The 26,818-nt window shown below is 38.8% G+C and overlaps 1 protein-coding gene and 3 non-coding genes across 4 annotated transcripts in view; 1 reads left to right on the plus strand and 3 right to left on the minus strand.

The window, feature by feature from the left end:
• LOC130955264 (uncharacterized) overlaps positions 1–26,818 on the minus strand; it is a gene marked incomplete at both ends in the record, with an annotated part of 143,993 nt that overhangs the window by 105,074 nt on the left and 12,101 nt on the right. The window contains one exon of the mRNA XM_057882093.1: positions 118–489. Coding sequence (XP_057738076.1) covers positions 118–489 — 372 coding nt within the window. The remainder of the gene's footprint in view (positions 1–117; positions 490–26,818) is intronic.
• On the plus strand, positions 9,674–9,775 carry LOC130959539 (small nucleolar RNA R71). The gene has a single exon (XR_009078612.1). It is a non-coding gene; the product is annotated as a small nucleolar RNA R71 (small nucleolar RNA).
• LOC130959176 (small nucleolar RNA R71) lies at positions 18,699–18,802 on the minus strand. The gene has a single exon (XR_009078271.1). It is a non-coding gene; the product is annotated as a small nucleolar RNA R71 (small nucleolar RNA).
• On the minus strand, positions 26,386–26,489 carry LOC130958772 (small nucleolar RNA R71). The gene has a single exon (XR_009077878.1). It is a non-coding gene; the product is annotated as a small nucleolar RNA R71 (small nucleolar RNA).

The following is a 26,818-nucleotide window of genomic DNA, read 5'->3' on the forward strand; positions in this document are numbered from 1 at the left end:
ATCTTTATAGAGAGTAGGCCAGTAGAAGCCACATTGGAGGACTTTAGTGGCTGTTCGCTCACTTCCAAAATGTCCTCCATACTGTGATCCATGGCAGTGCCATAGGATCCTCTGTGCTTCTTCTCTGGGTACACACCTGCGGATCACTCCGTCAGCACATCTCTTAAAGAGATATGGTTCATCCCAAAGGTAGTACTTGGCATCTGAAATTAATTTCTTTCTCTGCATGTAACTGTACTCTTTGGGTATGAACCTCACAGCTTTATAATTTGCAATATCTGCAAACCATGGAGCTTCCTGAATGGCAAAGAGTTGCTCATCTGGGAAAGTCTCAGAGATCTCAGTAGAAGGGAGGGACGCCCCAGCTACTGGTTCTATCCGGGACAGATGATCAGCCACTTGGTTCTCTGTCCCTTTTCTGTCTCTTATTTCTATATCAAACTCTTGCAGAAGCAACACCCATCTTATAAGCCTGGGTTTTGAATCCTGCTTTGTGAGTAAGTATTTAAGAGCAGCATGGTCAGTGTACACAATCACCTTTGATCCTACTAGTAGGATCTAAACTTGTCAATGGCATAGACCACTGCAAGTAACTCTTTTTCTGTGGTTGTGTAATTCTTCTGTGCATCATTTAGAACACGGCTAGCATAATAAATGACATGCAGAAGTTTGTTATGCCTCTGTCCCAACACTGCACCAATGGCATGATCACTGGCATCACACATTAATTCAAATGGTAATGCCCAATCTGGTGCAGAGATGACTGGTGCTGTGACCAGTTTAGCTTTCAGGGTCTCAAATGCCTGCAAACACTGTGTGTCAAACACAAATGGCGTGTCAGCAGCTAGCAGGTTACTCAGAGGTTTAGCAATTTTCGAAAAATCCTTAATAAACCTTCTGTAGAATCCTGCATGCCCAAGAAAGCTTCTGATTGCCTTAACATTGGCAGGTGGTGGTAATTTTTCAATTACCTCTACCTTTGCCTTATCCACCTCTATTCCCCTGCTTGAAATTTTGTGCCCAAGGACAATTCCTTCAGTCACCATAAAGTGACATTTCTCCCAGTTTAAAACTAGGTTAGTCTCTTGGCATCTTTTCAGGACAAGTGATAGTGGTTAAGACAGGAGCTGAATGAGTCTCCATATACTGAAAAGTCATCCATGAAGACTTCCAGAAATTTCTCTACCATATCTGAGAAGATAGAGAGCATGCACCTTGAAAGGTTGCAGGTGCATTGCACAGACCAAAAGGCATCCTCCTATAGGCAAACACGCCAGAAGGGCAAGTAAATGCTGTTTTCTCTTGGTCCTGAGGATCTACTGCAATTTGGTTGTAGCCTGAATAGCCATCCAAAAAGCAGTAGTAGTCATGACCAGCTAGTCTTTCTAGCATTTGGTCTATGAATGGTAAAGGAAAATGATCCTTTCTGGTGGCTGTATTGAGTCTTCTGTAGTCAATACACATGCGCCACCCTGTGACTGTTCTTGTAGGAACCAGTTCATTTTTTTCATTATGAACCACTGTCATGCCTCCCTTTTTGGGAACAACTTGGACAGGGCTCACCCAGGGGCTATCAGAAATAGGATAAATAATCCCAGCCTCTAGTAATTTAGTGACCTCTTTCTGCACCACCTCCTTCATGGCAGGATTTAGCCTCCTCTGTGGTTGGACCACTGGTTTGGCATTATCCTCCAATAGGATCTTGTGCATGCATCTAGCTGGGCTAATGCCCTTAAGATCACTTATGGACCACCCAAGAGCTGTCTTGTGTGTCCTCAGCACTTTAATCAGTGCTTCCTCTTCCTGTGGATTTAAAGCAGAGCTTATAATCACTGAAAAAGTGTACCCTCTCCAGAAATGCATATTTCAGGATGTGGTAGTGGTTTGAGTTCAGGCTTAGGAGGTTTATCCTCCTTCTGAGGAATTTTCGAAAATTCCTTTGCCTCCTCTGGCTCTTCCTGATCAGTTTGAGTATCCTTGAAGATGTCCTCAAGCTCTGATTCTAGGCTTTCAGCCATATTGATCTCTTCTACCAGAGAGTCAATAATGTCAGCGTCCATGCAGTCCTCTGGTGTGTCTGGATGCTGCATAGCTTTTACAGCATTCAACTTGAACTCATCCTCATTGACTCTCAAGGTTACTTCCCCCTTTTGTACATCAATGAGAGTTCGTCCAGTTGCTAGGAAAGGTCTTCCTAGAATGAGAGTTGCACTTTTGTGCTCCTCCATTTCCAGCACCACAAAGTCAGTTGGAAAGGCAAATGGCCCAACCTTGACAATCATGTCCTCTATTATGCCTGATGGGTGTTTAATGGAGCCATCAGCAAGTTGGAGGCATATCCTGGTTGGTTTGACTTCTCCAATCAACCCAAGCTTTCTGATAGTGGATGCAGGTATTAAATTGATACTTGCTCCAAGATCACATAAGGCTATCTTGGTGTAAGTGCCTTCCAATGTGCATGGTATCAGAAAGCTTCCAGGATCTTGAAGCTTTTCTGGTAAGCTTTTTAGAATGACTGCACTGCATTCTTCAGTGAGAAACACTTTTCAGTTTCTCTCCAGTCCTTCTTATGACTTAAGATCTCTTTCATGAACTTAGCATAAGAAGGTATTTGCTCAAGTGCCTCTGCAAAAGAAATCTTTATTTCAAGAGTCCTTAAATAGTCTGCAAAGCGGGCAAATTGCTTATCCTGTTCCGCTTTGCGGAGTTTCTGAGGATAAGGCATCTTGGCTTGATATTCTTCAACCTTAGATGCTGCAGGTTTATTCCTTACAGAAGTGGTTGAAGAAGCCTTGTTAGAGGGATTACTGTCAGCACTCTCAGGTGTCTGATTTTCCCTTGGCGTTTGGACGCCAGGAATGGGTGGAAAATGGGCGTTTAACGCCAACTTTTCCCCCTTTTCTGGCGTTTGAACGCCAGAACTGGGCAAGGAATGGGCGTTTAACGCCAGCTTTCCTTCCCTCTCTGGCGTTTGAACGCCAATATTCCTCTCTGGGCTCTTACTGTCCTCAGAGGGATTTTGAACAGTGGTTTGGTTGTCCTCTGTCAATTGTTCCTTGTTTGACTTTTTGCTCTTTTGAGCAGTGTTATTCAAGGTCTTCCCACTCCTCAATTGAACTGCTTGACACTCCTCTGTTATCTGTTTAGATATTTGCTGTTTTGCTTGATTCAACTGTAGTTCTATGCTTTTATTAGCAACTTTAGTTTCATGGAGCATCTCTTTAAATTCTGCTAACTGTTCAGTCATCAGGAGCAATTGTTGATTAAGCTCATTCATCTGCTCTTGAGGATTAGGGTCAGTGACTAATGCCATGACTTCCTTCTCTGGAACGAACTCATTGCTAGAATATAGGTATTGGTTTCTAGCAACAGTGTCTATAAGCTCTTGAGCTTCTTCAATTGTCTTTCTCATGTGTATAGATCCACCAGCTGAGTGGTCTAAAGACATCTGAGCTTTTTCTGTAAGCCCATAGTAGAAAATGTCTAACTGTACCCACTCTGAAAACATTTCAGAGGGACATTTTCTTAGCATACCTCTATACCTCTCCCAGGCATTATAAAGGGATTCATTGTCCTCTTGTTTAAAGCCTTGGATGTCCAGCCTTAGCTGTGTCATCCTTTTTGGAGGGTAAAAATGATTCAGGAATTTGTCTGATAACTGTTTCCATGTCTTTATGCTTGCTGTAGGTTGATTATTTAACCACCTTTTAGCTTGATCTTTTACAGCAAATGGAAACAGTAATAGTCTGTAGACATCCTGATCTACCTCTTTATCATGTACTGTGTCAGCAATCTGTAAGAACTGTGCCAGAAACTCAGTAGGTTCTTCCTGTGGAAGACCAGAATACTGGCAATTTTGCTGCACTATGATAATGAGTTGAGGGTTTAGCTCAAAGCTGCTTGCTTTGATGGGAGGTATACAGATGCTACTCCCATATGCAGCTGTAATGGGGTTAGCATAAGACCCCAGAGTCCTCTTGGACTGATTAATTCCACTTAAGTCCATAATGGACAAAAGGGAAATGAGAATGATTGCAAAGAGATAAATTTTGTTTATTTTTATTATTTTTTTTTTGAAATAACCGAAAAAAAACAAAATACAATAGAATAAAATAAAAGGAAAATAAAATAAAATTCGAAAATTAAAATTAAAATAAGATCAAAGCAAATTGAGAACTGAATCAATTAGTAAAAAAAAGATTTTGAAAACAGCAATTAAAAAGATATGATTGAAAAATTTTTATGAAAAAGATTTGATTCTTAAAAAGAGGAAAGAGAAAAACACAAAAAGACACCAAACTTAAAATTTTAGAAAATCAAACACACAGTTTTCGAAAATTTTAAAGGAAAAACACAAAGAGGACACCAAACTTAGAATTTTTATGAATCAAAAAGGGACTAAGAACATGCAAAAACGAAAATTTTAAAAGAAAAATAAAAGCATGCAATTGACACCAAACTTAGAATATGAAACTAGACTCAACTAAAAGACTCTAAACCAACAAAAACAAAACAGTCCTAATCTAAGCAACAAGATAAGCCGTCAGTTGTCCAAACTCGAACAATCCCCGGCAACGGCGCCAAAAACTTGATGCACGAAATTGCAATAACACTTTTGCAATCCCGCACAACTAACCAGCAAGTGCACTGGGTCGTCCAAGTAATACCTTGCGTGAGCAAGGGTCGATCCCACGAAGATTGTCGGCTTGAATCAAGCTATGGTTATCTTGTAAATCTTAGTCAGGATATCAGAAATTATCAGGATTGATTGTGAAAAGCAAAAGAACATGAAATGGTTACTTGTTTTGCAGTAATGGAGAATAGGTTGAGGTTTGGAGATGCTCCATCTTCTGAATCTCTGCTTTCCTACTGTCTTCTTCATCAAACACGCAAGTCTCCTTCCATGGCAAGCTGTGTGTAGGGTTTCACCGTTGTCAGTGGCTACCTCCCATCCTCTCATTGGAACGATTCCTAATGCCCTGTCACGGCACGGCATTCCATATGTCGGTTCTCAATCAGACCGGAGTAGAATCCAGTGATTCTTTTGGCGTCTGTCACTAACGCCCCGCCTTCAGGAGATTGAAGCACGTCACAGTCATTCAGTCATTGAATCCTACTCAGAATACCACAGACAAGGTTTAGACCTTCCGGATTCTCTTGAATGCCGCCATCAGTCTAGCTTATACCACGAAGATTCCGATAAAAGAATCCAAGAGATAACTACTTAATCTAAGGTAGAACAGAGGTGGTTGTCAGGCACATGTTCATAGTTGAGAATGATGATGATTGTCACTGATCATCACATTCATCCGGATTAAGAACAAGTATTATCTTAGAATGGAAGCAAGCATGATTGAATGAGAAACAGTAGTAATTGCATTAATCCATCAAGACACAGCAGAGCTCCTCACCCCCAACCATGGGGTTTAGAGACTCATGCTGTGGAAGAAAAGGTGTACAATGTCATAAGGTCGCATTCCGTCCTGATTACAAAGTCAAAAGGTCCTATAAGTAGTAAACTAGTATCCTAAGGTTTACAGAAATGAGTAAATGACAGAAAAATCCACTTCCGGGCCCACTTGGTGTGTGCTTGGGCTGAGCATTGAAGCTTTTATGTGTAGAGACGTTTTCTGGAGTTAAACGCCAGTTCTCATGCCAGTTTGGGCGTTTAACTCCAAGTTTTATGCCAGTTCCGGCGTTTAACGCTGGAATTTCTGAGGCCGGTTTGCTACGCAGGTTTGGGCCATCAAATCTTGGGCAAAGTATGGACTATTATATATTGCTGGAAAGCCCTGGATGTCTACTTTCCAACGCCGTTGAGAGCGCGCCAATTGGGCTTCTGTAGCTCCAGAAAATCCGCTTCGAGTGCAGGGAGGTCAGAATCCAACAACATCTGCAGTCCTTTTCAGTCTCTGGATCAGATTTTTGCTCAGAACCTTCAATTTCAGTCAGAAAATACCTGAAATCACAGAAAAACACACAAACTCATAGTAAAGTCCAGAAAAGTGAATTTTAATTAAAAACTAATAAAAATATACTAAAAACTAACTAAAAGATACTAAAAACATACTAAAAACAATGCCAAAAAGTGTACAAATTATCCGCTCATCAGACATGAAGCATAAAAACCGAAAAAGCAGAGAAAATAAGACCAAGGAATGAGTCCACCTTAGTAAGGGTGGCGCCTTCTTGAAGAACCAATGGTGCTCTTTGAGCTCCTCTATGTCTCTTCCTTGCTTCAACAAGGGTTTCTTTTTCTTTATTCCTGCTCATATGAAAGAGAAGAGAAAAAGAAAAGGAAGAGGAATCTTCTATGTTACAGTATAGAGATTCCTTTATGTTAGTAGAAAAAGAAAGGGGATAAGGAAAGGAGAATGGTTCGGATTTTTCGATGAAGAGAAGTGAAGAGAAGTGTTAGTAAATAATTAATTAAATAAAATAAGAAAAGAGAGGGAGAATTTTCGAAAATAATTTTGAAAAAGGGGTTAGTAATTTTTGAAAATTAAAGATAAGATAAGATTAAAATTAAAATTTAAAACAAAAAGAATTTTTGAAAAAGAGGTGAGATATTTTCAAAAATTAGAGAGGGAAAAGTAGTTAGGTGGTTTTGAAAAAGATAAGAAACAAACAACAAGTTAGTTAGTTGATTGAAAAAGATTTGAAATCAAATTTGAAAAGATAAGAAGATAAGAAGTTTAGATAAGATATTTTGAAATAAAAAAAATAAGATAAAAAGATAAAAAAATTTTTTATTTTTTTGAAAAAGATAAGATAAGAGATAAAAAAAAGATTTAATTTAAAAATTTGAAATTATTTACTTCACTAACAAGAAACTACAAGATAAGATTCTAGAACTTAAAGATTGAACCTTTCTTAGCAAGAAAGTAACAAACTTCAAATTTTTGAATCAAAACATTAATTATTGATTATATTTTTGAAAATATGATGTAAAAGATAAGAAAAAGATTTTGAAAAATATTTAAAAAAAAAATTTCGAAAATTATAAAAAAAATGAAAAAGATGTGATTTTTGAAAAAGATTTTGAAAAGATAAGATTTTTAAAATTGAAAATTTGACTTAACTCATAAGAAACAACTAATTTTAAAAATTTTTGACTTGGTCAACTCAAATTTTCGAAAATTTGGAGAAAAATAAGGAAAAGATATTTTTTTTTTGAATTTTTAATGATGAGAGAGAAAAACACAAAAATGACCCAAAACATGAAAATTTTGGATCAAAATACAAGATGCATGCGAGAACACTATGAATGTCAAGATGAACACCAAGAACACTTTGAAGATCATGATGAACATCAAGAACACAATTTTGAAAAAAATTTTTGATGCAAAGAAAACATGCAAGACACCAAACTTAGAAATCTTTAATGCATGGACTCTAACAAACGAAAAATGCATATGAAAAACAACAAACAACACAAAACAAGAAAACATCAAGATCAAACAAGAGGACTTATCAAGAACAACTTGAAGATCATAAAGAACACTATGAATGCATGGGATTTTCGAAAAAATGCAAGAAAAATTTTTAAAGCATGCAACTGACACCAAACTTAAAAATTGACTCAAGACTCAAACAAGAAACACAAAATATTTTTTTATTTTTATGATTTTATGAATTTTTTTGAATTTTTATTAATTTTTTCGAAAATAAGTTTAGAAAAACGAAAAATAAAAGAAAAATTTTGAAAAAGATTTTTGAAAAGAAAATTACCTAATCTGAGCAACAAGATGAACCGTCAGTTGTCCATACCCGAACAATCCCCGGCAACAGCGCCAAAAACTTGGTGGACGAAATTGTGATCACATACTCTTTGTATTTGTATGAAATTTAATAATTGGCTCTATTTGAAGTCACAACTCCGTTCAACTAACCAGCAAGTGCACTGGGTCGTCCAAGTAATACCTTACGTGAGTAAGGGTCGATCCCACGGAGATTGTTGGTATGAAGCAAGCTATGGTCATTTTGTAAATCCAAGTTAAGTGGACTCATAAAGTCAAATGTGATTAGATTGGATAAATAAAGATAAATAAAATAAAAAAGGATAGAAATACTTATGTAAATCAATAGTGGGAATTTCAGATAGGCATATGGAGATGCTGTACTCCTCTTGGATCTTTACTTTCTTATTGCATTCATCCAATCCTTCTTACTCCTTTCCATGGCAAGCTGTATGTAGGACATCACCGTTGTCAATGGCTACATCCCATCCTCTCAGTGAAAACGTTCCTATGCTCTGTCACAGCACGGCTAATCATCTGTCGGTTCTCAATCAGGTTGGAATAGAATCCCTTGATTCTTTTGCGCTTGTCATCACGCCCAGCCTTCAGGAGTTTGAAGCTCGTCACAGTCATTCAATCCCAGAATCCTACTCGGAATACCATAGACAAGGTTTAGACTTTCCGGATCCTCATGAATGCCGCCATCTATCTAGCTTATACCACGAAGATTCTGTTGGGGAATCTAAGAGATATGCGCCCGGCCTAAAGTAGAACGGAAGTGGTTGTAAAATCACGCGCGTTCATAGGTGAGAATGATGATGAGTGTCACGGATCATCACATTCATCAAGTTGAAGTGCAACGTATATCTTGGAATAAGAATAAAAGAGAATTGAATAAAAAGTAATAGTAATTGTATTGAAACTTGAGGTACAGCAGAGCTCCACACCCTTAATCTATGGTGTGTAGAAACTCCACTGTTGAAAATACATAAGTGAAAGGTTCAGGCATGGCCGAATGGCCAGCCCCCAAAACGTGATCACAGGATTCCAAATACAATCCAGGATGATAATATGATAGTAAAAAGTTCTATTTATAATAAACTAGCTCCTAGGGTTTACATGAGTAAGTAATTGATGCATAAATCCACTTCCGGGGCCCACTTGGTGTATGCTTGGGCTGAGCTTGATCAATCCACGAGCTGAGGCTTCTCTTGGAGTTGAACTCCGAGTTATGACGTGTTTTGGGCGTTCAACTCCGGATCATGACGTTTTTCTGGCCTTTAACTCCAGACAGCAGCATGTACTTGGCGTTCAACGCCATGTTACGTCATCAATTCCCGAATAAAGTATGGACTATTATATATTGCTGGAAAGCTCTGGATGTCTACTTTCCAACGCCGTTGAGAGCGCGCCATTTGGATTTCTGTAGCTCTAGAAAATCCCTTTCGAGTGTAGGGAGGTCAGATTCCAACAGCATCAGCAGTCCTTTTGTCAGCCTTTTCAGAGTTTTGCTCAAGTCCTTCAATTTCAGCCAGAAATTACCTGAAATCACAGAAAAACACACAAACTCATAGTAAAGTCCAGAAATGTGAATTTAACATAAAAACTAATGAAAACATCCCTAAAAGTAGCTTGAACTTACTAAAAACTACCTAAAAACAATGCCAAAAAGCGTATAAATTATCCGCTCATCAATCATCTTATTTTGAGCCTGTAATGCATCCATGTGATTCAGCTCCATTACTCCTCGAGTGTTGCTTCTTTCAGAAGCATAGAAGTAGTCATTCTCAGCTACCGTCTCAATGACATCTATGGCTTCTTCAATGGTTTTCTTCTTGTTTAGAGAGCCCCTCTGATGAATGGTCTACAGCCTTCTTTGACTCATAAGAAAGACCTTCATAGAAAATGTGAAGTTGAACCCATTCATTGAACATGTTCGGTGGGCATCTTCTTGTTAAGTCCTTGAACCTCTCCCATGCCTCATAGAGAGTTTCACCATCTTGTTGCCTGAAAGTTTGCACCTCAGCTCTCAGCCTGTTAATTCTTTGAGGAGGGTAGAATCTTGCCAAAAATTTATTCACCACATCTTCCCAATTTGTTAAGCTCTCTTTCGGGAAGGACTCCAGCCACTTAGATGCCTTGTCCCTGAGTGAGAAAGGGAACAAAAGTAGTCTATAGACATCCGGATGGACTCCATTAGACTTCACAGTGTCACATATTCTCAGGAAGGTGGTTAGATGTTGATTGGGGTCTTCTTGGGCACTTCCTCCGAATGAGTAGTTGTTCTAAACAAGGGTGATGAGCTGGGGTTTTAATTCAAAGTTGTTGGCATGTATGGTGGGTTTTTGGATGCTACTTCCATAATTTCCTGGATTTGGATTGATGTAAGAGCCTAGAACTCTCCTCTCTTGCCCATCATGATTTACATGGCCTTCTCTGGCATGGTTGTGAACTTCTTCTTCATGGTTGTTTTCCAAATTCTCCTTCATGTTTGTTTCAAAGTACTCCTCCTCTTCCTCAGCACCAACAACTCCTTTCCCTCTTGCTTCCCTCAGTAATCTACAGAGGTTCCTCTCAGGTTCTGAATCGAAGGAAGTTGAAGCTCCGCTTCTTCTCCCTGTCACACAACTAACAGAGCACACAGCAAGAAATAAAATGAGGAGATTATTCTTGTTAGAGTGATTGTTAGTGTGAGTGGTGCAAATTATCAAATAGTTAGTGGGTTAGTGAGCAGAATTGTAAATAGCAATCAAAAAAGAGAAAAAAAGAAAAGAACAACGAGGGGTGAGGGGATGAGGAAGAAACTTAAAGAAACTGAAGGTAAATGACTAGAGAAAATAAACAAATAAAAGAAAAATGCTCAATCTAGTGAACTTCCAACTTAATCATTGTTGATACAAAATCAATCCCCGGCAACGGCACCATAAACTTGATGCACGAAAACTTGTCTCTCAACAAATTTCCCTTCGGCAAGTATACCGAATTGTCGTCAAGTAAAAACTCACAATAGAGTGAGGTCGAATCCCACAGGGATTGATTGGTCAAGCAACTTTAGTTGGAAGAGTATGCTAGTTCAGCTAAACAGAGTGTAGTTTGAGAATTGCAAAAAAATTAAATGGCGGGAAAGTAAATAGCAGAAAATAAAGTGTAGAATATTAAATGGGGAATTAGGGAGATGAACATGGAAATAAATGACAGAAAGTAAAGAGAATGGGTAAGATCAGAAATGGGGAATTCATTGGGCTCAGGAGATGTTGCATTCTCCAAATCAAGTTCATTTTCATCTCTTCCTCAATCAATGCATCTATTGATCTCCTTGGCAATCTTAGGTGATTTGATCCCAATTCCTTGGCAATCCAATCTCTCTAAGCTTGAACAATTACCCAATTCCTTGATTTAATTGCTCATGGGAAGAGATGAAGTATGGTCACTGATTATACCACATGTATTTCCAAATCAAAGTATTGGGAGGATTACATGTCACTATATCCGCCCAGACCCCAATTTGATCCAACATGAGAAAGCATTTCTAGCATGATCTCCTCATCCCTTTTCCAAGGCTCAGAGGAGATCCAATTATGGAGAGTTTCTTTTCCAAGACAACTAACCAATTGAATTAAGATCGAAAGCTTTCTAGCAAATCAAAAGAGAAGAAGGAGGAAGAAGAATGAAAACTATAATTGATCCATCAAATTACAATAGAGCTCCCTAACCCAATGAAAGGGGTTTAGTTGTTCATAGCTCTGGGAACGGAAAATGGCAGAAAAGAATACATGCTTCACTAGTAAAATGCAGAAAAGTAAATATACAGAGGGTAGTTCTCCAAACTGTCAAGCTTCTCTATAGTTCAAAACTACTCCTATATATAATACTCTTCTTGATCTTCTAGTGAGTTCTTCAAGTCTTGGATGTGGGCCTTAGATCCTGAGTTGAAGCAGTTACACTCTTTAGTTGGCTCAGCTTGCAGAAAAGTGTGAGTTAGGCATGGGCGTTAGTGATGTTAATGTTAAGCGAAAATGTGGGTTCAAGAACGTTAGTTGCAATCACCTTTTTCACTAACGTTCCAACCCCAAAATAGTCCACGTTAACTTCAACGTTAGTGGCACTAACGTGACCACTAACTTTGCCTCATGATCCTTCGCAAACGTTATTGGGAATCACCTTTTCCAATAACATTGCATTGTGCCCCCTTTCCCCACGTTAGAGTTCACGTTAACTAGGTTAACGTGGCTCTTAACGTGGGCAAGCCTAAGCTTCGAGAGCGTTAGTGACACTTACCTGTGTCACTAATACTCCAAACGTCCCTCCTCCCCACGTTAGAGTTCACGTTAACTAGGTTAACGTGGCCACTAACGTGGTAGTGAATGCCATCTCCAACGTTAGTGACAAAGGTGATTGTCACTAATGTTGGCTCATCAATCTTTGCTCCACGTTAACTCTCACGTTAGTGGTCTTAAAGTGACCACTAACATGGGCAATGTTAACTTGATCTAACGTTAGTGACAAAGGCGAGTGTCACTAACGTTGGCATTGTCTTCCCTTCCACGTTAGAGTTCACGTTAACTAAGTTAATGTGACTCTTAACATGGCCAATTGCCAACTTTTGGAGCGTTAGTGGTGTTCACGTTTACCACTAACACTGGAGCTCCCTTTATCTCCACGTTAACTACCACATTAATGTAGTTAACGTGGCAATTAACGTGGGCTTATGATGGCTTTGCAGGCGTTATTGGCGACCACCTTTCTTATTAACGTTGCAAGCTCATTCCCATTCCACGTTAGTGGTCACATTAATTAGATTAACGTGGCTACTAATGTGGTTCTTCCTTGCTTCCTTTGTCCTGAAATCAAGCAAATAAAGTGCATCAAAGCTCTAGCCCAAGTCATGAGATTATGCATCATCAATTTGTCATTCAATCCTTCCAAATTCCTCATGAAATCATGTAAAATTCACAATAGTTGCTTGAATCAAGGTGTAAGTGTATTTTCATCCAAAACTTGCCTTATTCACTAAGAAAATGCATGAAACTACCCTAAAATAGTAAACAAAAAGGTCAGTGAAACTGGCCTAGATGCCCTGGCATCACATCTCAAGTTGCAGGCATGCCATGACCTAGGAAGCTCTCCCCATCGAGTTTGAACAGTTTGTAGTAGCCCTTTCCAAGTACTTCTATGACTCGGTAGGGTCTAATGCCAGGGCAACTTGGCCAGTTTCACTGACCTTTTCTTTACTGGTTTTGGATGAAATACACTTACACATTGATTCAAGCAATTATTGTGAACTTTACATGATTTCATGAGGATTAGGCAGGAATTGTATGATATAATTGATGATGCATAATCTCATGACTTGGAATAGAGCTTTGATGCACTATAATTGCTTGATTTCAGGACAAAGGAAGCAAGAAGGAGCCATGTTAGTAGCCACATTAATCTAATTAATGTGACCAATAACGTGGAATGGGGACAAGCTTGTAGCATTAATAGAAAAAGTGATCGCCAATAACGCCTTCGAAGCCATCATAGCCCACGTTAGTTGCCATGTTAACTACATTAACGTGGTAGCTAACGTAGAGGAGGAAGAGGAGCTCCAACATTAGTGGTAAAAGTGATTGCCACTAACGTTCCACAAAGGCACAATGAAGCCACGTTAAGAGTCACGTTAATCCAATTAACGTGAACTCTAACGTGGGATGAAGAACCAATCACCAACGTTAGTGACACTCACCTTTGTCACTAACGTTGGACCAACCCAAGAGTGCCCACGTTAAGATCACTAACGTGAGAGATAACATGGAGCTAAGAATGATAAGCCAACGTTAGTGACACTCACCTTTGTCACTAACGTTAGAGATGACAATCACTACCACGTCAGTGGCCACGTTAATCTAATTAACGTGAACTCCAACGTGGGAAGGAGGGGCGTTTGGAGCGTTAGTGACAAAGGTAAGTGTCACTAACGCTCTCGAAGCTTAGGCATGCCCATGTTAAGAGTCACATTAGTTATACTAACATAAACTCTAACATAGGGAAAGGGGGCAAAAGGCAACGTTATTGGAAAAGGTGAGTCCCAATAACGTTTGCGACGGACCAAGAGGCAAAGTTAGTGGTCACGTTAGTGCCACTAACGTTGAAGTTAACGTTGATCATTTTGGGCTGGAACGTTAGTGGAAAAGGTGATTGTCACTAATGTTCTCGAACCCACATCCTCACTTAACGTTAACGTCACTAACGTCCTAACTAACGCCCATGCCTAACTCACTTTTCTGCAAACAAAGCTGAGCCCACTGAAGATTGTAACTACTTCAACTCAAGATCAAAGGGCCATATCCAAGACTTAAAGAACTCACTAGAAAATCAAGAAGAGTAGTATATATAGGAGTAGTTTTGAACTATAGAGAAGGGTGGCGCTTTTGGAGAACTACACTCTGTATATTTACTTTCTGCATTTTCTAGTTTTGTTAAGCATGTACTCTTTCCTACCATTTTCCATTTCCAGAGCTATGAACAACTAAACCCCTCTCATTGGGTTAGGGAGCTCTGTTGTAATTTGATGGATCAATTATAGTTTTCATTCTTCTTCTTCTTTCTTTTCTCTTGATTTTACTAGAAAGCTTTCAATCTTAATTCAATTGGTTAGTTGTCTTGGAAAAGAAACTCTCCATAATTGGATCTCCTCTGATCCTTGGAAAAGGGATGAGGAGATCATACTAGAAATACTTTCTCATGTTGGACCAAATTGGGGTTTGGGCGGATATAGTGACATGTAATCCTCCTAACACTTTGATTTGGAAATACATGTGGTATAATCAGCGACCATACTTCATCTCTTCCCATGAGCAATTAAATCAAGGAATTGGGCAATTGTTCAAGTTTAGAGAGATTGGATTACCAAGGAATTGGGATCCAATCACTTAAGATTGCCAAGGAGATCAATGAATGCATTGATTGAGGAAGAGATGAGAATGAACTTGATCCGGAGAATGCAACATCTCCTAAGCTCAATGAATCCCCCATCTCTGATCTTACCCATTCTCTTTACTTTCTGTCATTTATTTCCATGTTCATTTCCCCAAATCCCCATTTAAGATTATGCACTTTACTTTCTGCACTTTATTTTCCTGCCATTTAATTTTCTGCAACTCTCAACTCAAATTTTGTTTAGCTCAACTAGCACACTCTTCCAATTAAAGTTGCTTGACCAAACAATCCCTGTGGGATTCGTGATGAGCGGATAATTTATACGCTTTTTGGCATTGTTTTTAGGTAGTTTTTAGTAAGTTCAAGCTACTTTTAGGGATGTTTTCATTAGTTTTTATGTTAAATTCACATTTCTGGACTTTACTATGAGTTTGTGTATTTTTCTGTGATTTCAGGTAATTTCTGGCTGAAATTGAGGGACTTGAGCAAAACTCTGAAAAAGGCTGACAAAAGGACTGCTGATGCTGTTGGAATCTGACCTCCCTGCACTCGAAATGGATTTTCTGGAGCTACAGAACTCCAAATGGCGCGCTCTCAACGGCGTTAGAAAGAAGACATCCAGAGCTTTCCAGCAATATATAATAGTCCATACTTTATTCGGAAATTGACGACGTAACTTGGCATTGAACGCCAAGTACATGCTGCTGTCTGGAGTTAAACGCCAGAAAAACGTCATGATCCGGAGTTGAACGCCCAAAACACGTCATAACTTGGAGTTCAACTCCAATAAAAGCCTCAGCTCGTGGATAGATCAAGCTCAGCCCAAGCATACACCAAGTGGGCCCCGGAAGTGGATTTATGCATCAATTACTTACTCATGTAAACCCTAGTAGCTAGTTTATTATAAATAGGACTTTTTTCTATTGTATTAGACATCCGGGATGGTATTTTGAATCCTGTGATCACGTTTTGGGGGCTGGCCATTCGGCCATGCCTGAACCTTTCACTTATGTATTTTCAACGGTGGAGTTTCTGCACACCATAGATTAAGGGTGTGGAGCTCTGCTGTACCTCAAAGTTTCAATACAATTACTATTACTTTCTATTCAATTCTCTTTTATTCTTATTCCAAGATATATGTTGCACAACACTTTGATGAATGTGATGATCCGTGACACTCATCATCATTCTCACTTATGAACGCGCGTGATTGACAACCACTTCCGTTCTACTCTAGGCCGGGCGCATATCTCTTAGATTCCCCAACAGAATCTTCGTGGTATAAGCTAGATAGATGGCAGCATTCATGAGGATCCGAAAAGTCTAAACCTTGTCTATGGTATTCCGAGTAGGATTCTGGGATTGAATGACTGTGACGAGCTTCAAACTCCTGAAGGCTGGGCGTGATGACAAACGCAAAAGAATCAAGGGATTCTATTCCAACCTGATTGAGAACCGACAGATGATTAGCCGTGCTGTGACAGAGCATAGGACCATTTTCACTGAGAGGATGGGATGTAGCCATTGACAACGGTGATGCCCTACATACAGCTTGCCATGGAAAGGAGTAAGAAGGATTGGATGAAAGCAATAAGAAAGTAGAGATTCAAGAGGAGCACAGCATCTCCATACGCCTATCTGAAATTCCCACTATTGATTTACATAAGTATTTCTATCCCTTTTATTTTCTGTTTATTATTAATTTTCGAAACTATAAACCAATTTAATCTGCCTAACTGAGATTTACAAGGTGACCATAGCTTGCTTCATACCAACAATCTCCGTGGGATCGACCCTTACTCACGTAAGGTATTACTTGGATGACCCAATGCACTTGCTGGTTAAGTTGAACGAAGTTGTGAACCATGGTATTGGCATCATGTTTTTGGCGCCATTACCAGGGAATGAAAAGCAATGAATTTTGCAAAATGGAATAACACATGAATAACAATTTCGTCCACCAAGTTTTTGGCGCCGTTGCTGGGGATTGTTCGAGTATGGACAACTGACGGTTCATCTTGTTGCTCAGATTAGGTAATTTTCTTTTCAAAAATCTTTTTCAAAATTTTTCTTTTCTTTTTCGTTTTTCCAAACTATTTTTTCGAAAAAATTAATAAAAATACAAAAAAAATCATAAAATCATAAAAATAAAAAAATATTTTGTGTTTCTTGTTTGAGTCATGAGTCAATTTTTAAGTTTGGTGTCAATTGCATGCTTTAAAAATTTTTCTTGCATTTTTCGAAAATTCCATGCATTCATAGTGTTCTTCATGATCTTCAAGTTGTTCTTGACAAGTCCTCTTGTTTGATCTTGATGTTTTCTTGTTTTGTGTTGTTTGTTGTTTTTCATATGCATTTTTTGTTTGTTAGAGTCCATGCATTAAAGATTTCTAAGTTTGGTGTCTTGCATGTTTTCTTTGCATTAAAAAATTTTTCAAAATTATGTTCTTGATGTTCATCATGATCTTCAAAGTGTTCTTGGTGTTCATTTTGACATTCATAGCATTCTTGCATGTATTCATTGTTTTGATCTAAAAATTTCATGCATTGAGTATTTTTGTTGTTTTTTTTCTCTCATCATTAAAAATTCAAAAATAAAAAAAATATCTTTTCCTTATTTCTCTCCAAATTTTCGAAATTTTGGGTTGACTTGGTCAAAAATTTTCAAAATTAGTTGTTTCTCACAAGTCAAGTCAAAATTTCAATTTTAAAAATCTTATCTTTTCAAAATCTTTTTCAAAAAAATCATATCTTTTCCATTTTTTTCTTATTTTCGAAAATTTTAAAAATTATTTTTCAAAATCTTTTTCTTATCTTTATATCATATTTTCAAAAATATGCTAACAATTAATGTGATTGATTCAAAAATTTGAAGTTTGTTACTTTCTTGTTAAGAAAGGTTCAATCTTTAAATTCTAGAATCTTATCTTGTAGTTTCTTGCTAGCTAAGTCATTTTAAAAATTAAATCTTTTTCAAAATATCTTTTTTTTTTAAATTTTTATTTTATCTTTTTATCTTATCCTTTTCAAAATTTTATCTTTTTCAAAATTTGATTTCAAAATATCTTATTTAACTTCTTATCTTCTTACCTTTTTAAAATTTTGATTTCAAATCTTTTTCAATCAACTAACTAACTTTTTGTTTGTTTCTTATTTTTTTTTTCAAAACCACCTAACTACTTTTCCCTCTCTAATTTTCGAAAATATCTCATCCCTTTTTCAAAAATTCTTTTTAATTAATTAATTGTTTTAATTTTAATTCTATCTTATCTTTTAATTTTCGAAAATACTAACCCCTTTTTCAAAATTATTTTCGAAAATTCTCCCTCTCTTTTCTTATTCTATTTAATTAGTTAATTACTAACACTTCTCTTCACCTCTCTTCATCTAAAAATCCGAACCATTCTTCTTCACTCTTCTCCCCTTTCTTCTTATACTAACATAAAGGAATCTCTATACTGTGACATAGAGGATTCCTCTTTCTTTTCTTGTTTTCTTCTCTTTCATATGAGCAGGAACAGGGAAAAAGGCACTCTTGTTGAAATAGATCCAGAACCTGAAAGGACTTTGAAGAGGAAATTAAGAGAAGCTAAATTACATTATTCTAAAGGTAACCTTTCAGAAATATTAGAACAAGAGAAGGAGATGGCAGCCGAAAATAATAATGCAAGGAGAATGCTTGGTGACTTCACAAAGCCAACGTCCAAATTTGATGGAAGAAGCATCTCCATTCCTGCCATTGGAGCCAATAATTTTGAGCTTAAGCCTCAACTAGTTGCTTTAATGCAACAAAACTGCAAGTTTTATGGACTTCCATCTGAAGATCCTTATCAGTTTTTAACTGAGTTCTTGCAGATCTGTAAGACTGTAAAGACGAATGGAGTTGATCCTGAAGTCTACAGACTCATGCTTTTCCCTTTTGCTGTAAGAGACAGAGCTAGAATATGGTTGGATTCACAACCCAAGGATAGCCTGGACTCCTGGGATAAGCTGGTCACAGCCTTCTTGGATAAATTCTTTCCTCCTCAAAAGCTGAGCAAGCTGAGAGTGGATGTTCAAATCTTCAAACAAAAAGATGGTGAATCCCTCTATGAAGCTTGGGAAAGATACAAGCAGCTGACCAAAAGATGTCCATCTGACATGTTTTCAGAATGGACCATATTAGATATATTCTATTATGGTCTATCTGAATTTTCGAAAATGTCATTGGACCATTCTGCAGGTGGATCTATTCACCTGAAGAAAACGCCTGAAGAGGCTCAAGAACTCATTGATATGGTTGCAAACAACCAATTCATGTACACTTCTGAGAGGAATGCCGTAAATAATGGGATACCTCAGAAGAAAGGAGTTCTTGAAATTGATGCTCTGAATGCCATATTGGCTCAGAACAAAGTGTTGATTCAACAAGTCAACATGATCTCTCAAAATCTGAATGGATGGCAACATGCATCCAACAGTACTAGAGAGGCAGCTTCTGAAGAAGCTTATGATCCTGAGAACCCTGCCATGGCAGAGGTTAATTACATGGGTGAACCTTATGGAAACACCTATAACTCATCATGGAGAAATCATCCAAATTTCTCATGGAAGGATCAATAGAAGCCTCAACAAGGCTTTAACAATGGTGGACGCAACAGGCTGAACAATAGCAAGCCATATCCATCATCTTCTCAACAACAGACAGAGAATTCTGAACAAAACACCTCTAATTTAGCCAATCTAGTCTTTGATCTGTCAAAGGCCACTTTCAATTTCATGAGTGAAACAAGATCCTCCATCAGAAATCTGGAGGCACAAGTGGGCCAGCTGAGTAAGAAAGTCATTGAAACTCCTCCCAGTATTCTCCCAAGCAATACAGAAGAGAATCCAAAAGGAGAGTGCAAAGCCATTGACATAGTCAATATGGCCGAATGCACAAGGGAGGAGGAGGACGAAAATCCTTGTGAGGAAGACCTCCTGGGATGTCCCTCAAGTAAGAAGGAGTTTCCTATTAAGGATCCAAAGGAATCTGAGGCTCATATAGAGACCATAGAGATTCCATTAAATCTCCTTCTGCCATTCATGAGCTCTGAAGACTATTCTTCCTCAGAAAAGGATGAAGATGTAACTGGAGAGCAAGTTGCTCAATATTTAGGAGCTATCATGAAGCTGAATGCCAAGTTGTTTGGTAATGAGACTTGGGAAAGTGAACCTCCCTTGCTCATTAGTGAACTGGATACCTGGATTCAGCAAATTCTACCTCAAAAGAAACAAGATCCTGGCAAGTTCTTAATACCTTGTACCATAGGCACCATGATCTTTGAAAAAGCTCTGTGTGATCTAGGGTCAGGGATAAATCTTATGCCACTCTCTGTAATGGAGAAGCTGGGGATCATTGAGGTACAACCTGCCTTGTTCTCATTACAATTGGCAGACAAGTCATTGAGACAAGCTTATGGAATAGTAGAGGACGTATTAGTAAAGGTTGAAGGCCTTTACATCCCTGCTGATTTCATAATCTTAGACACTAGGAAAGAAGAGGATGATTGCATCATCCTTGGAAGACCTTTCCTAGCCACAGCACGAGCTGTGATAGATGTCAACAGAGGTGAATTAGTCCTTCAATTGAATGGGGACTACCTTGTGTTTAAGGCACATGGCCATCCCTCTGTGACAAAAGAGAGTAAGCATGAAGAGCTTCTCTCAGTTCAGAGTCAAGAAGAGCCCCCACAGTCAAGCTCTAAGTTTGGTGTTGGGAGGCCACAACCAAACTCTAAGTTTGGTGTTAAGACCCCATATCCAAACTCTAAGTTTGATGTTGGGATTATACAACATTGACCTGATCATCTTGTGGCTCCATGAGAGCCACTGTCAAGCTATTGACATTAAAGAAGCGCTTGTTGGGAGGCAACCCAATTTTATTTATCTAATTTTTATTTTATTCTATATTATTGTTATTTTGTGTTTTATTAGGTACATGATCATGAGGAGTCACGAAAAAAAATCAGAAAAATTAAAAACAGAGTCAAAAATAGCAGAAAAAAATTCGCACCCTAGAGGAAGCACAGGCTGGCGTTCAACGCCAGTAATATGCATCTGGCCGGCGTTCAACGCCAGAACAGAGCATCATTCTGGCGCTGAACGCCAGAAACAAGCAACATTATGGCGCTGAACGCCAGGAATGTGCCCAGAGAAGAAAAGCTGGCGCTGAACGCCAGTAACAAGCATGAAACTGGCATTCAACGCCAGAAACATGCTTTACATGGGCGTTGAACGCCCAGAATGTGCACCACACGGCGTTTAAACGCCAGAATGGTGTGCAAAGGCAATTTACATGCCTACTTGGTGCAGTGATGGAATTCCTTGACACCTCAGGACCTGTGGACCCCACAGGATCACCTCAGGATCTGTGGACCCCACAGGATCCCCACCTACCATATTCCCACCTTATCTCCTAATCCTAGTTTTTGTGATTACTCTTCCCCATGTCACACTTCCCAACACCCTTCACCAATCACCTCAATTCCTCTTCCCAATCACCCCCTTCACCACTCACATCCATCCACTTTTCCCCATAAACCCCATCTACCTTCAAAAATTCAAAAACATTTTCCCACCTATTCCCACCCTAAATGGCCGAACATTCACTCCCCCTTCTCCCTATAAATACCCTTCCATTCTACTTCATTTTCACACAACACAAACCCCTATTCTCCCACTTAGCCGAACCTACATCTCTCCCTCTCTACTATTTTTTCTTCTTCTTCTTCTTCTTCTCTTCTTTCTTCTATTGCTCGAGGGCGAGCAATATTTTAAGTTTAGTGTGGTAAAAGCATAAGCTTTTTGTTTTTTCATTACCATCAATGGCACCTAAGGCCGGAGTATCCTCTGGAAAAGGAAAAGGGAAGACAAAAGCTTCCACCTCCGAGTCATGGGAGATGGAAAGATTCATCTCCAAAAGCCATCAAGACCACTTCTATGATGTTGTGGCAAGGAAGAAGGTGATCCCTGAGGTCCCTTTCAAGCTCAAGAAAAATGAGTATCCGGAAATCCGACATGAAATCCGAAGAAGAGGTTGGGAAGTCCTAACCAACCCCATGCAACAAGTTGGAATCTTAATGGTTCAAGAGTTCTATGCCAATGCATGGATCACTAGGAACCATGATCAAAGTATGAACCCGAGTCCAAAGAATTATCGCACAATGGTTCGGGGGAAATACTTAGATTTTAGTCCGAAAAATGTGAGGTTGGCATTCCACTTGCCCATGATACAAGGAGATGAACACCCCTACACTAGAAGGGTCAACTTTAACCAAAGGTTGGACCAAGTCCTTATGGACATATGTGTGGAAGGAGCTCAATGGAAGAGAGACTCCAAAGGCAAGCCAGTCTAACTAAGAAGACTGGACCTCAAGCCTGTGGCTAGAGGATGGTTGGAGTTCATTCAACGCTCCATCATTCCCACAAGCAACCGATCTGAAGTTACTGTGGATCGGGCCATCATGATTCATGGCATCATGATTGGAGAGGAAGTAGAAGTTCATGAGGTCATCTCCAATGAAATCTACAAAATAGCCGACAAGCCTTCACCCATGGCACGGCTAGCTTTTCCTCACCTTATTTGCCATCTATGTTACTCAGCTGGAGTTATCATAGAAGGAGACATCTCCATTGAAGAGGATAAGCCCATCACCAAGAAGAGGATGGAGCAAGCAAGAGAGACCCTTCACGGTTCTCAAGAGATGCATGAGGAAACTCATCATCAAGAAATCCCTGAGATGCCTCAAGGGATGCACTTTCCTCCCAACAACTATTGGGAACAACTCAACACTTCCTTAGAAGATTTGAGCCACAATGTTGAACAATTAAGGGTGGAACATCATGAGCACTCCATCATTCTCCATGAAATAAGAGAAGATCAAAGAGCAATGAGGGAGGAGCAACAAAGGCAAGGAAGGGACATAGAAGAGCTTAAGAACATCATTGGTCCTTCAAGAAGAAGACGCCACTAAAGGTGGATTCATTCCTTGTTCTTTATTTCTTTCTGTTTTCGGTTTTTAATGTTGTGTTTATCTATGTTTTGTGTCTCTAATTCATGATCATTAGTATGTAGTAACCATGTCTTAAAGCTATGAATAAATTCCATTAATCATTCACCTCTCTTAAAAGAAAAATGTTTTAATTCAAAAGAACAAGAAGTACATGAATTTCGAATTTATCCTTGAATTTAGTTTAATTATATTGATGTGGTGACAATACTTTTTGTTTTCTGAATGAATGCTTAAACAGTGCATATTTTTGATCTTGTTGTTTATGAATGTTAAAACTGTTGGCTCTTGAAAGAATGATGAACAAAGAGAAATATTATTGATGATCTGAAAAATCATGAAATTGATTCTTGAAGCAAGAAAAAGCAGTGAATAGCAAAAGCTTGCGAAAAAAAATTTGGCGAAAAAAATAGAAAGAAAAAGAAAAAGCAAGTAGAAAAAGCCAATAGCCCTTAAAACCAAAAGGCAAGGGTAAAAAGGATCCAAGGCTTTGAGCATCAATGGATAGGAGGGCCCAAAAAAATAAAATCCAGGCCTAAGCGGCTAAATTAAGCTGTCCCTAACCATGTGCTTGTGTCATGAAGGTCCAAGTGAAAAGCTTGAGACTGAGTGGTTAAAGTCGTGATCCAAAGCAAAAAGAGTGTGCTTAAGAGCTCTGGACACCACTAACTGGGGACTCTAGCAAAGCTGAGTCACAATCTGAAAAGGTTAACCCAGTTATGTGTCTGTGGCATTTATGTATCCGGTGGTAATACTGGAAAACAAAGTGCTTAGGGCCACAGCCAAGACTCATAAGTAGCTGTGTTCAAGAATCAACATGCTTAGCTAGGAAAGTCAATAACACTATCCAAAATTCTAAGTTCCTAAGAGACGCCAATCACTCTAAACTACAAAGGAAAAAGTGAGATGCCAAAACTGTTCAGAAGCAAAAAGCTACAAGTCCCGCTCATCTAATTAGAATTAATATTCATTGATATTTTGGAATTTACATATTCTCTTCTTTTTATCCTAATTGATTTTCAGTTGCTTGGGGACAAGCAACAATTTAAGTTTGGTGTTGTGATGAGCAGATAATTTATACGCTTTTTGGCATTGTTTTTAGGTAGTTTTTAGTAAGTTCAAGCTACTTTTAGGGATGTTTTCATTAGTTTTTATGTTAAATTCACATTTCTGGACTTTACTATGAGTTTGTGTGTTTTTCTGTGATTTCAGGTAATTTCTGGCTGAAATTGAAGGACTTGAGCAAAACTCTGAAAAGGCTGACAAAAGGACTGCTGATGCTGTTGGAATCTGACCTCCCTACACTCGAAATGGATTTTCTAGAGCTACAGAACTCCAAATGGCGCGCTCTCAACGGCCTTGGAAAGAAGACATCCGGAGCTTTACAGCAATATATAATAGTCTATACTTTATTCGGAAATTGACGACGTAACTTGGCGTTGAACGCCAAGTACATGCTGCTATCTGGAGTTAAATGCCAGAAAAACGTCATGATCCGGAGTTGAACGCCCAAAACACGTCATAACTTGGAGTTCAACTCCAATAAAAGCCTCAGCTCGTAGATAGATCAAGCTCAGCCCAAGCATACACCAAGTAAGCCCCGAAAGTGGATTTATGCATCAATTACTTACTCATGTAAACCCTAGTAGCTAGTTTATTATAAATAGGACTTTTTTCTATTGTATTAGACATCCGGGATGGTATTTTGAATCCTGTGATCACGTTTTGGGGGATGGCCATTCGGCCATGCCTGAACCTTTCACTTATGTATTTTCAACGGTGGAGTTTCTGCACACCATAGATTAAGGGTGTGGAGCTCTGCTGTACCTCAAAGTTTCAATACAATTACTATTACTTTCTATTCAATTCTCTTTTATTCTTATTCCAAGATATACGTTGCACAACACTTTGATGAATGTGATGATCCGTGACACTCATCATCATTCTCACTTATGAACGCGCGTGATTGACAACCACTTCCGTTCTACTCTAGGCCGGGCGCATATCTCTTAGATTCCCCAACAGAATCTTCGTGGTATAAGCTAGATAGATGGCAGCATTCATGAGGATCCGGAAAGTCTAAACCTTGTCTATGGTATTCCGAGCAGGATTCTGGAATTAAATGACTGTGACGAGCTTCAAACTCCTGAAGGCTGGGCGTGATGACAAGCGCAAAAGAATCAAGGGATTCTATTCCAACCTGATTGAGAACCGACAGATGATTAGCCGTGCTGTGACAGATCATAGGACCATTTTCACTGAGAGGATGGGATGTAGCCATTGACAACGGTGATGCCCTACATATAGCTTGCCATGGAAAGGAGTAAGAAGGATTGGATGAAAGCAATAAGAAAGTAGAGATTCAAGAGGAGCACAGCATCTCCATACGCCTATCTGAAATTCCCACTATTGATTTACATAAATATTTCTATCCCTTTTATTTTATGTTTATTATTAATTTTCGAAACCATAAACCAATTTAATCTGCCTAACTGAGATTTACAAGGTGACCATAGCTTGCTTCATACCAACAATCTCCGTGGGATCGACCCTTACTCATGTAAGGTATTACTTGGATGACCCAGTGCACTTGCTGGTTAAGTTGAACGAAGTTGTGAACCATGGTATTGGCATCATGTTTTTGGCGCCATTACCAGGGAATGAAAAGCAATGAATTTTGCAAAATGGAATAACACATGAATAACAATTTCGTCCACCAATTCGACCTCACTCTATTGTGAGTTTTTACTTGACGACAATTCGGTATACTTGCCGAAGGGAAATTTGTTGAGAGACAAGTTTTCGTGCATCAAGTTTATGGCACTATTGCCGGGGATTGATTTTGTATCGACAATGATTAAGTTGGAAGTTCACTAGATTGAGCATTTTCTTTTTATTGTTTAATTTGCCTAGTCATTTAATTTTAGTTTCAATTAATTTTCTTCCTCATCCCCTATCCCCTCGTTGTCTTCTTTTTCTTTGAATTTACTTACAATTCTGCTCACTAACCCACTAACTGTTTGATAATTCGCACCAATCACACTAATAATCACTCTAACAAGAATAATCACTTCATTTTATTTCTTATTGTATGCTCTGTTAGTTGTATGACAGGGAGAAGAAGCGGAGCTTCAACTTTCTTTGATTCCGAACCTGAGAGGAGCCTCCGTAGATTAAGGAGGGAAGCAAGAGGGAAAAGAGTTGTTGGTGCTGAGAAAGAGGAAGAGTACTTTGAAAAAAACATGGAGGAGAACTTAGAAAACAACCATGAAGAAGAAGCTCACAACCATGCCAGAGAAGGCCCTGTGAATCATGCTGGGCAAGAGAGGAGAGTTCTAGGCTCTTACATCAATCCAAATCCAGGAAATTGTGGAAGTAGAATCCAAAAGCCCACCATACATGCCAACAACTTTGAATTAAAACCCTAGCTCATCACCCTTGTTCAGAACAACTGTTCATTTGGAGGAAGTGCCCAAGAAAATCCCAATCAACATCTAACCACCTTCCTGGGAATATGTGACACAGTGAAGTCTAATAGTGTTCATCCGGATGTCTATAGACTGCTTTTGTTCCCTTTCTCACACAGTGACAAAGCATCTAAGTGGCTGGAATCCTTCGCAAAGAAGAGCTTAATAAATTGGGAAGATGTAGTGAACAAATTTTTTTCAAGATTCTACCCTCCTCAAAGAATTAACAGGCTGAGAGCTGAGGTACAAACTTTCAGGCAACAAGATGGTGAAACTCTCTATGAGGCATGGGAGAGGTTTAAGGACTTAACAAGAAGGTGCCCACCAGACATGTTCAATGAATGGGTTCAACTGCACATTTTCTATGAAGGTCTTATGAGTCAAAGAAGGCCATAGACCATTCATCAGGGGGCTCTCTAAACAAAAAGAAAACCATTGAAGAAGCCATAGATGTAATTGAGACTGTCGCTGAGAATGACTACTTCTATGCTTCTGAAAGGAGTAACACTCGAGGAGTAATGGAGCTGAACCACATGGATGCATTGCTGGCTCAAAATAAGATGATCACCAAGCAGCTAGCAGATCTTACCAAGAAGGTAGAAGAAAACCAAGTTGCAGTAGTCATCACTTCATCACCAGCTCAAGAAGGAGTGAATGCATG

This window comes from Arachis stenosperma, chromosome 10 (genome assembly GCF_014773155.1).
Source record: "Arachis stenosperma cultivar V10309 chromosome 10, arast.V10309.gnm1.PFL2, whole genome shotgun sequence".
NCBI lineage: Eukaryota > Viridiplantae > Streptophyta > Magnoliopsida > Fabales > Fabaceae > Arachis > Arachis stenosperma.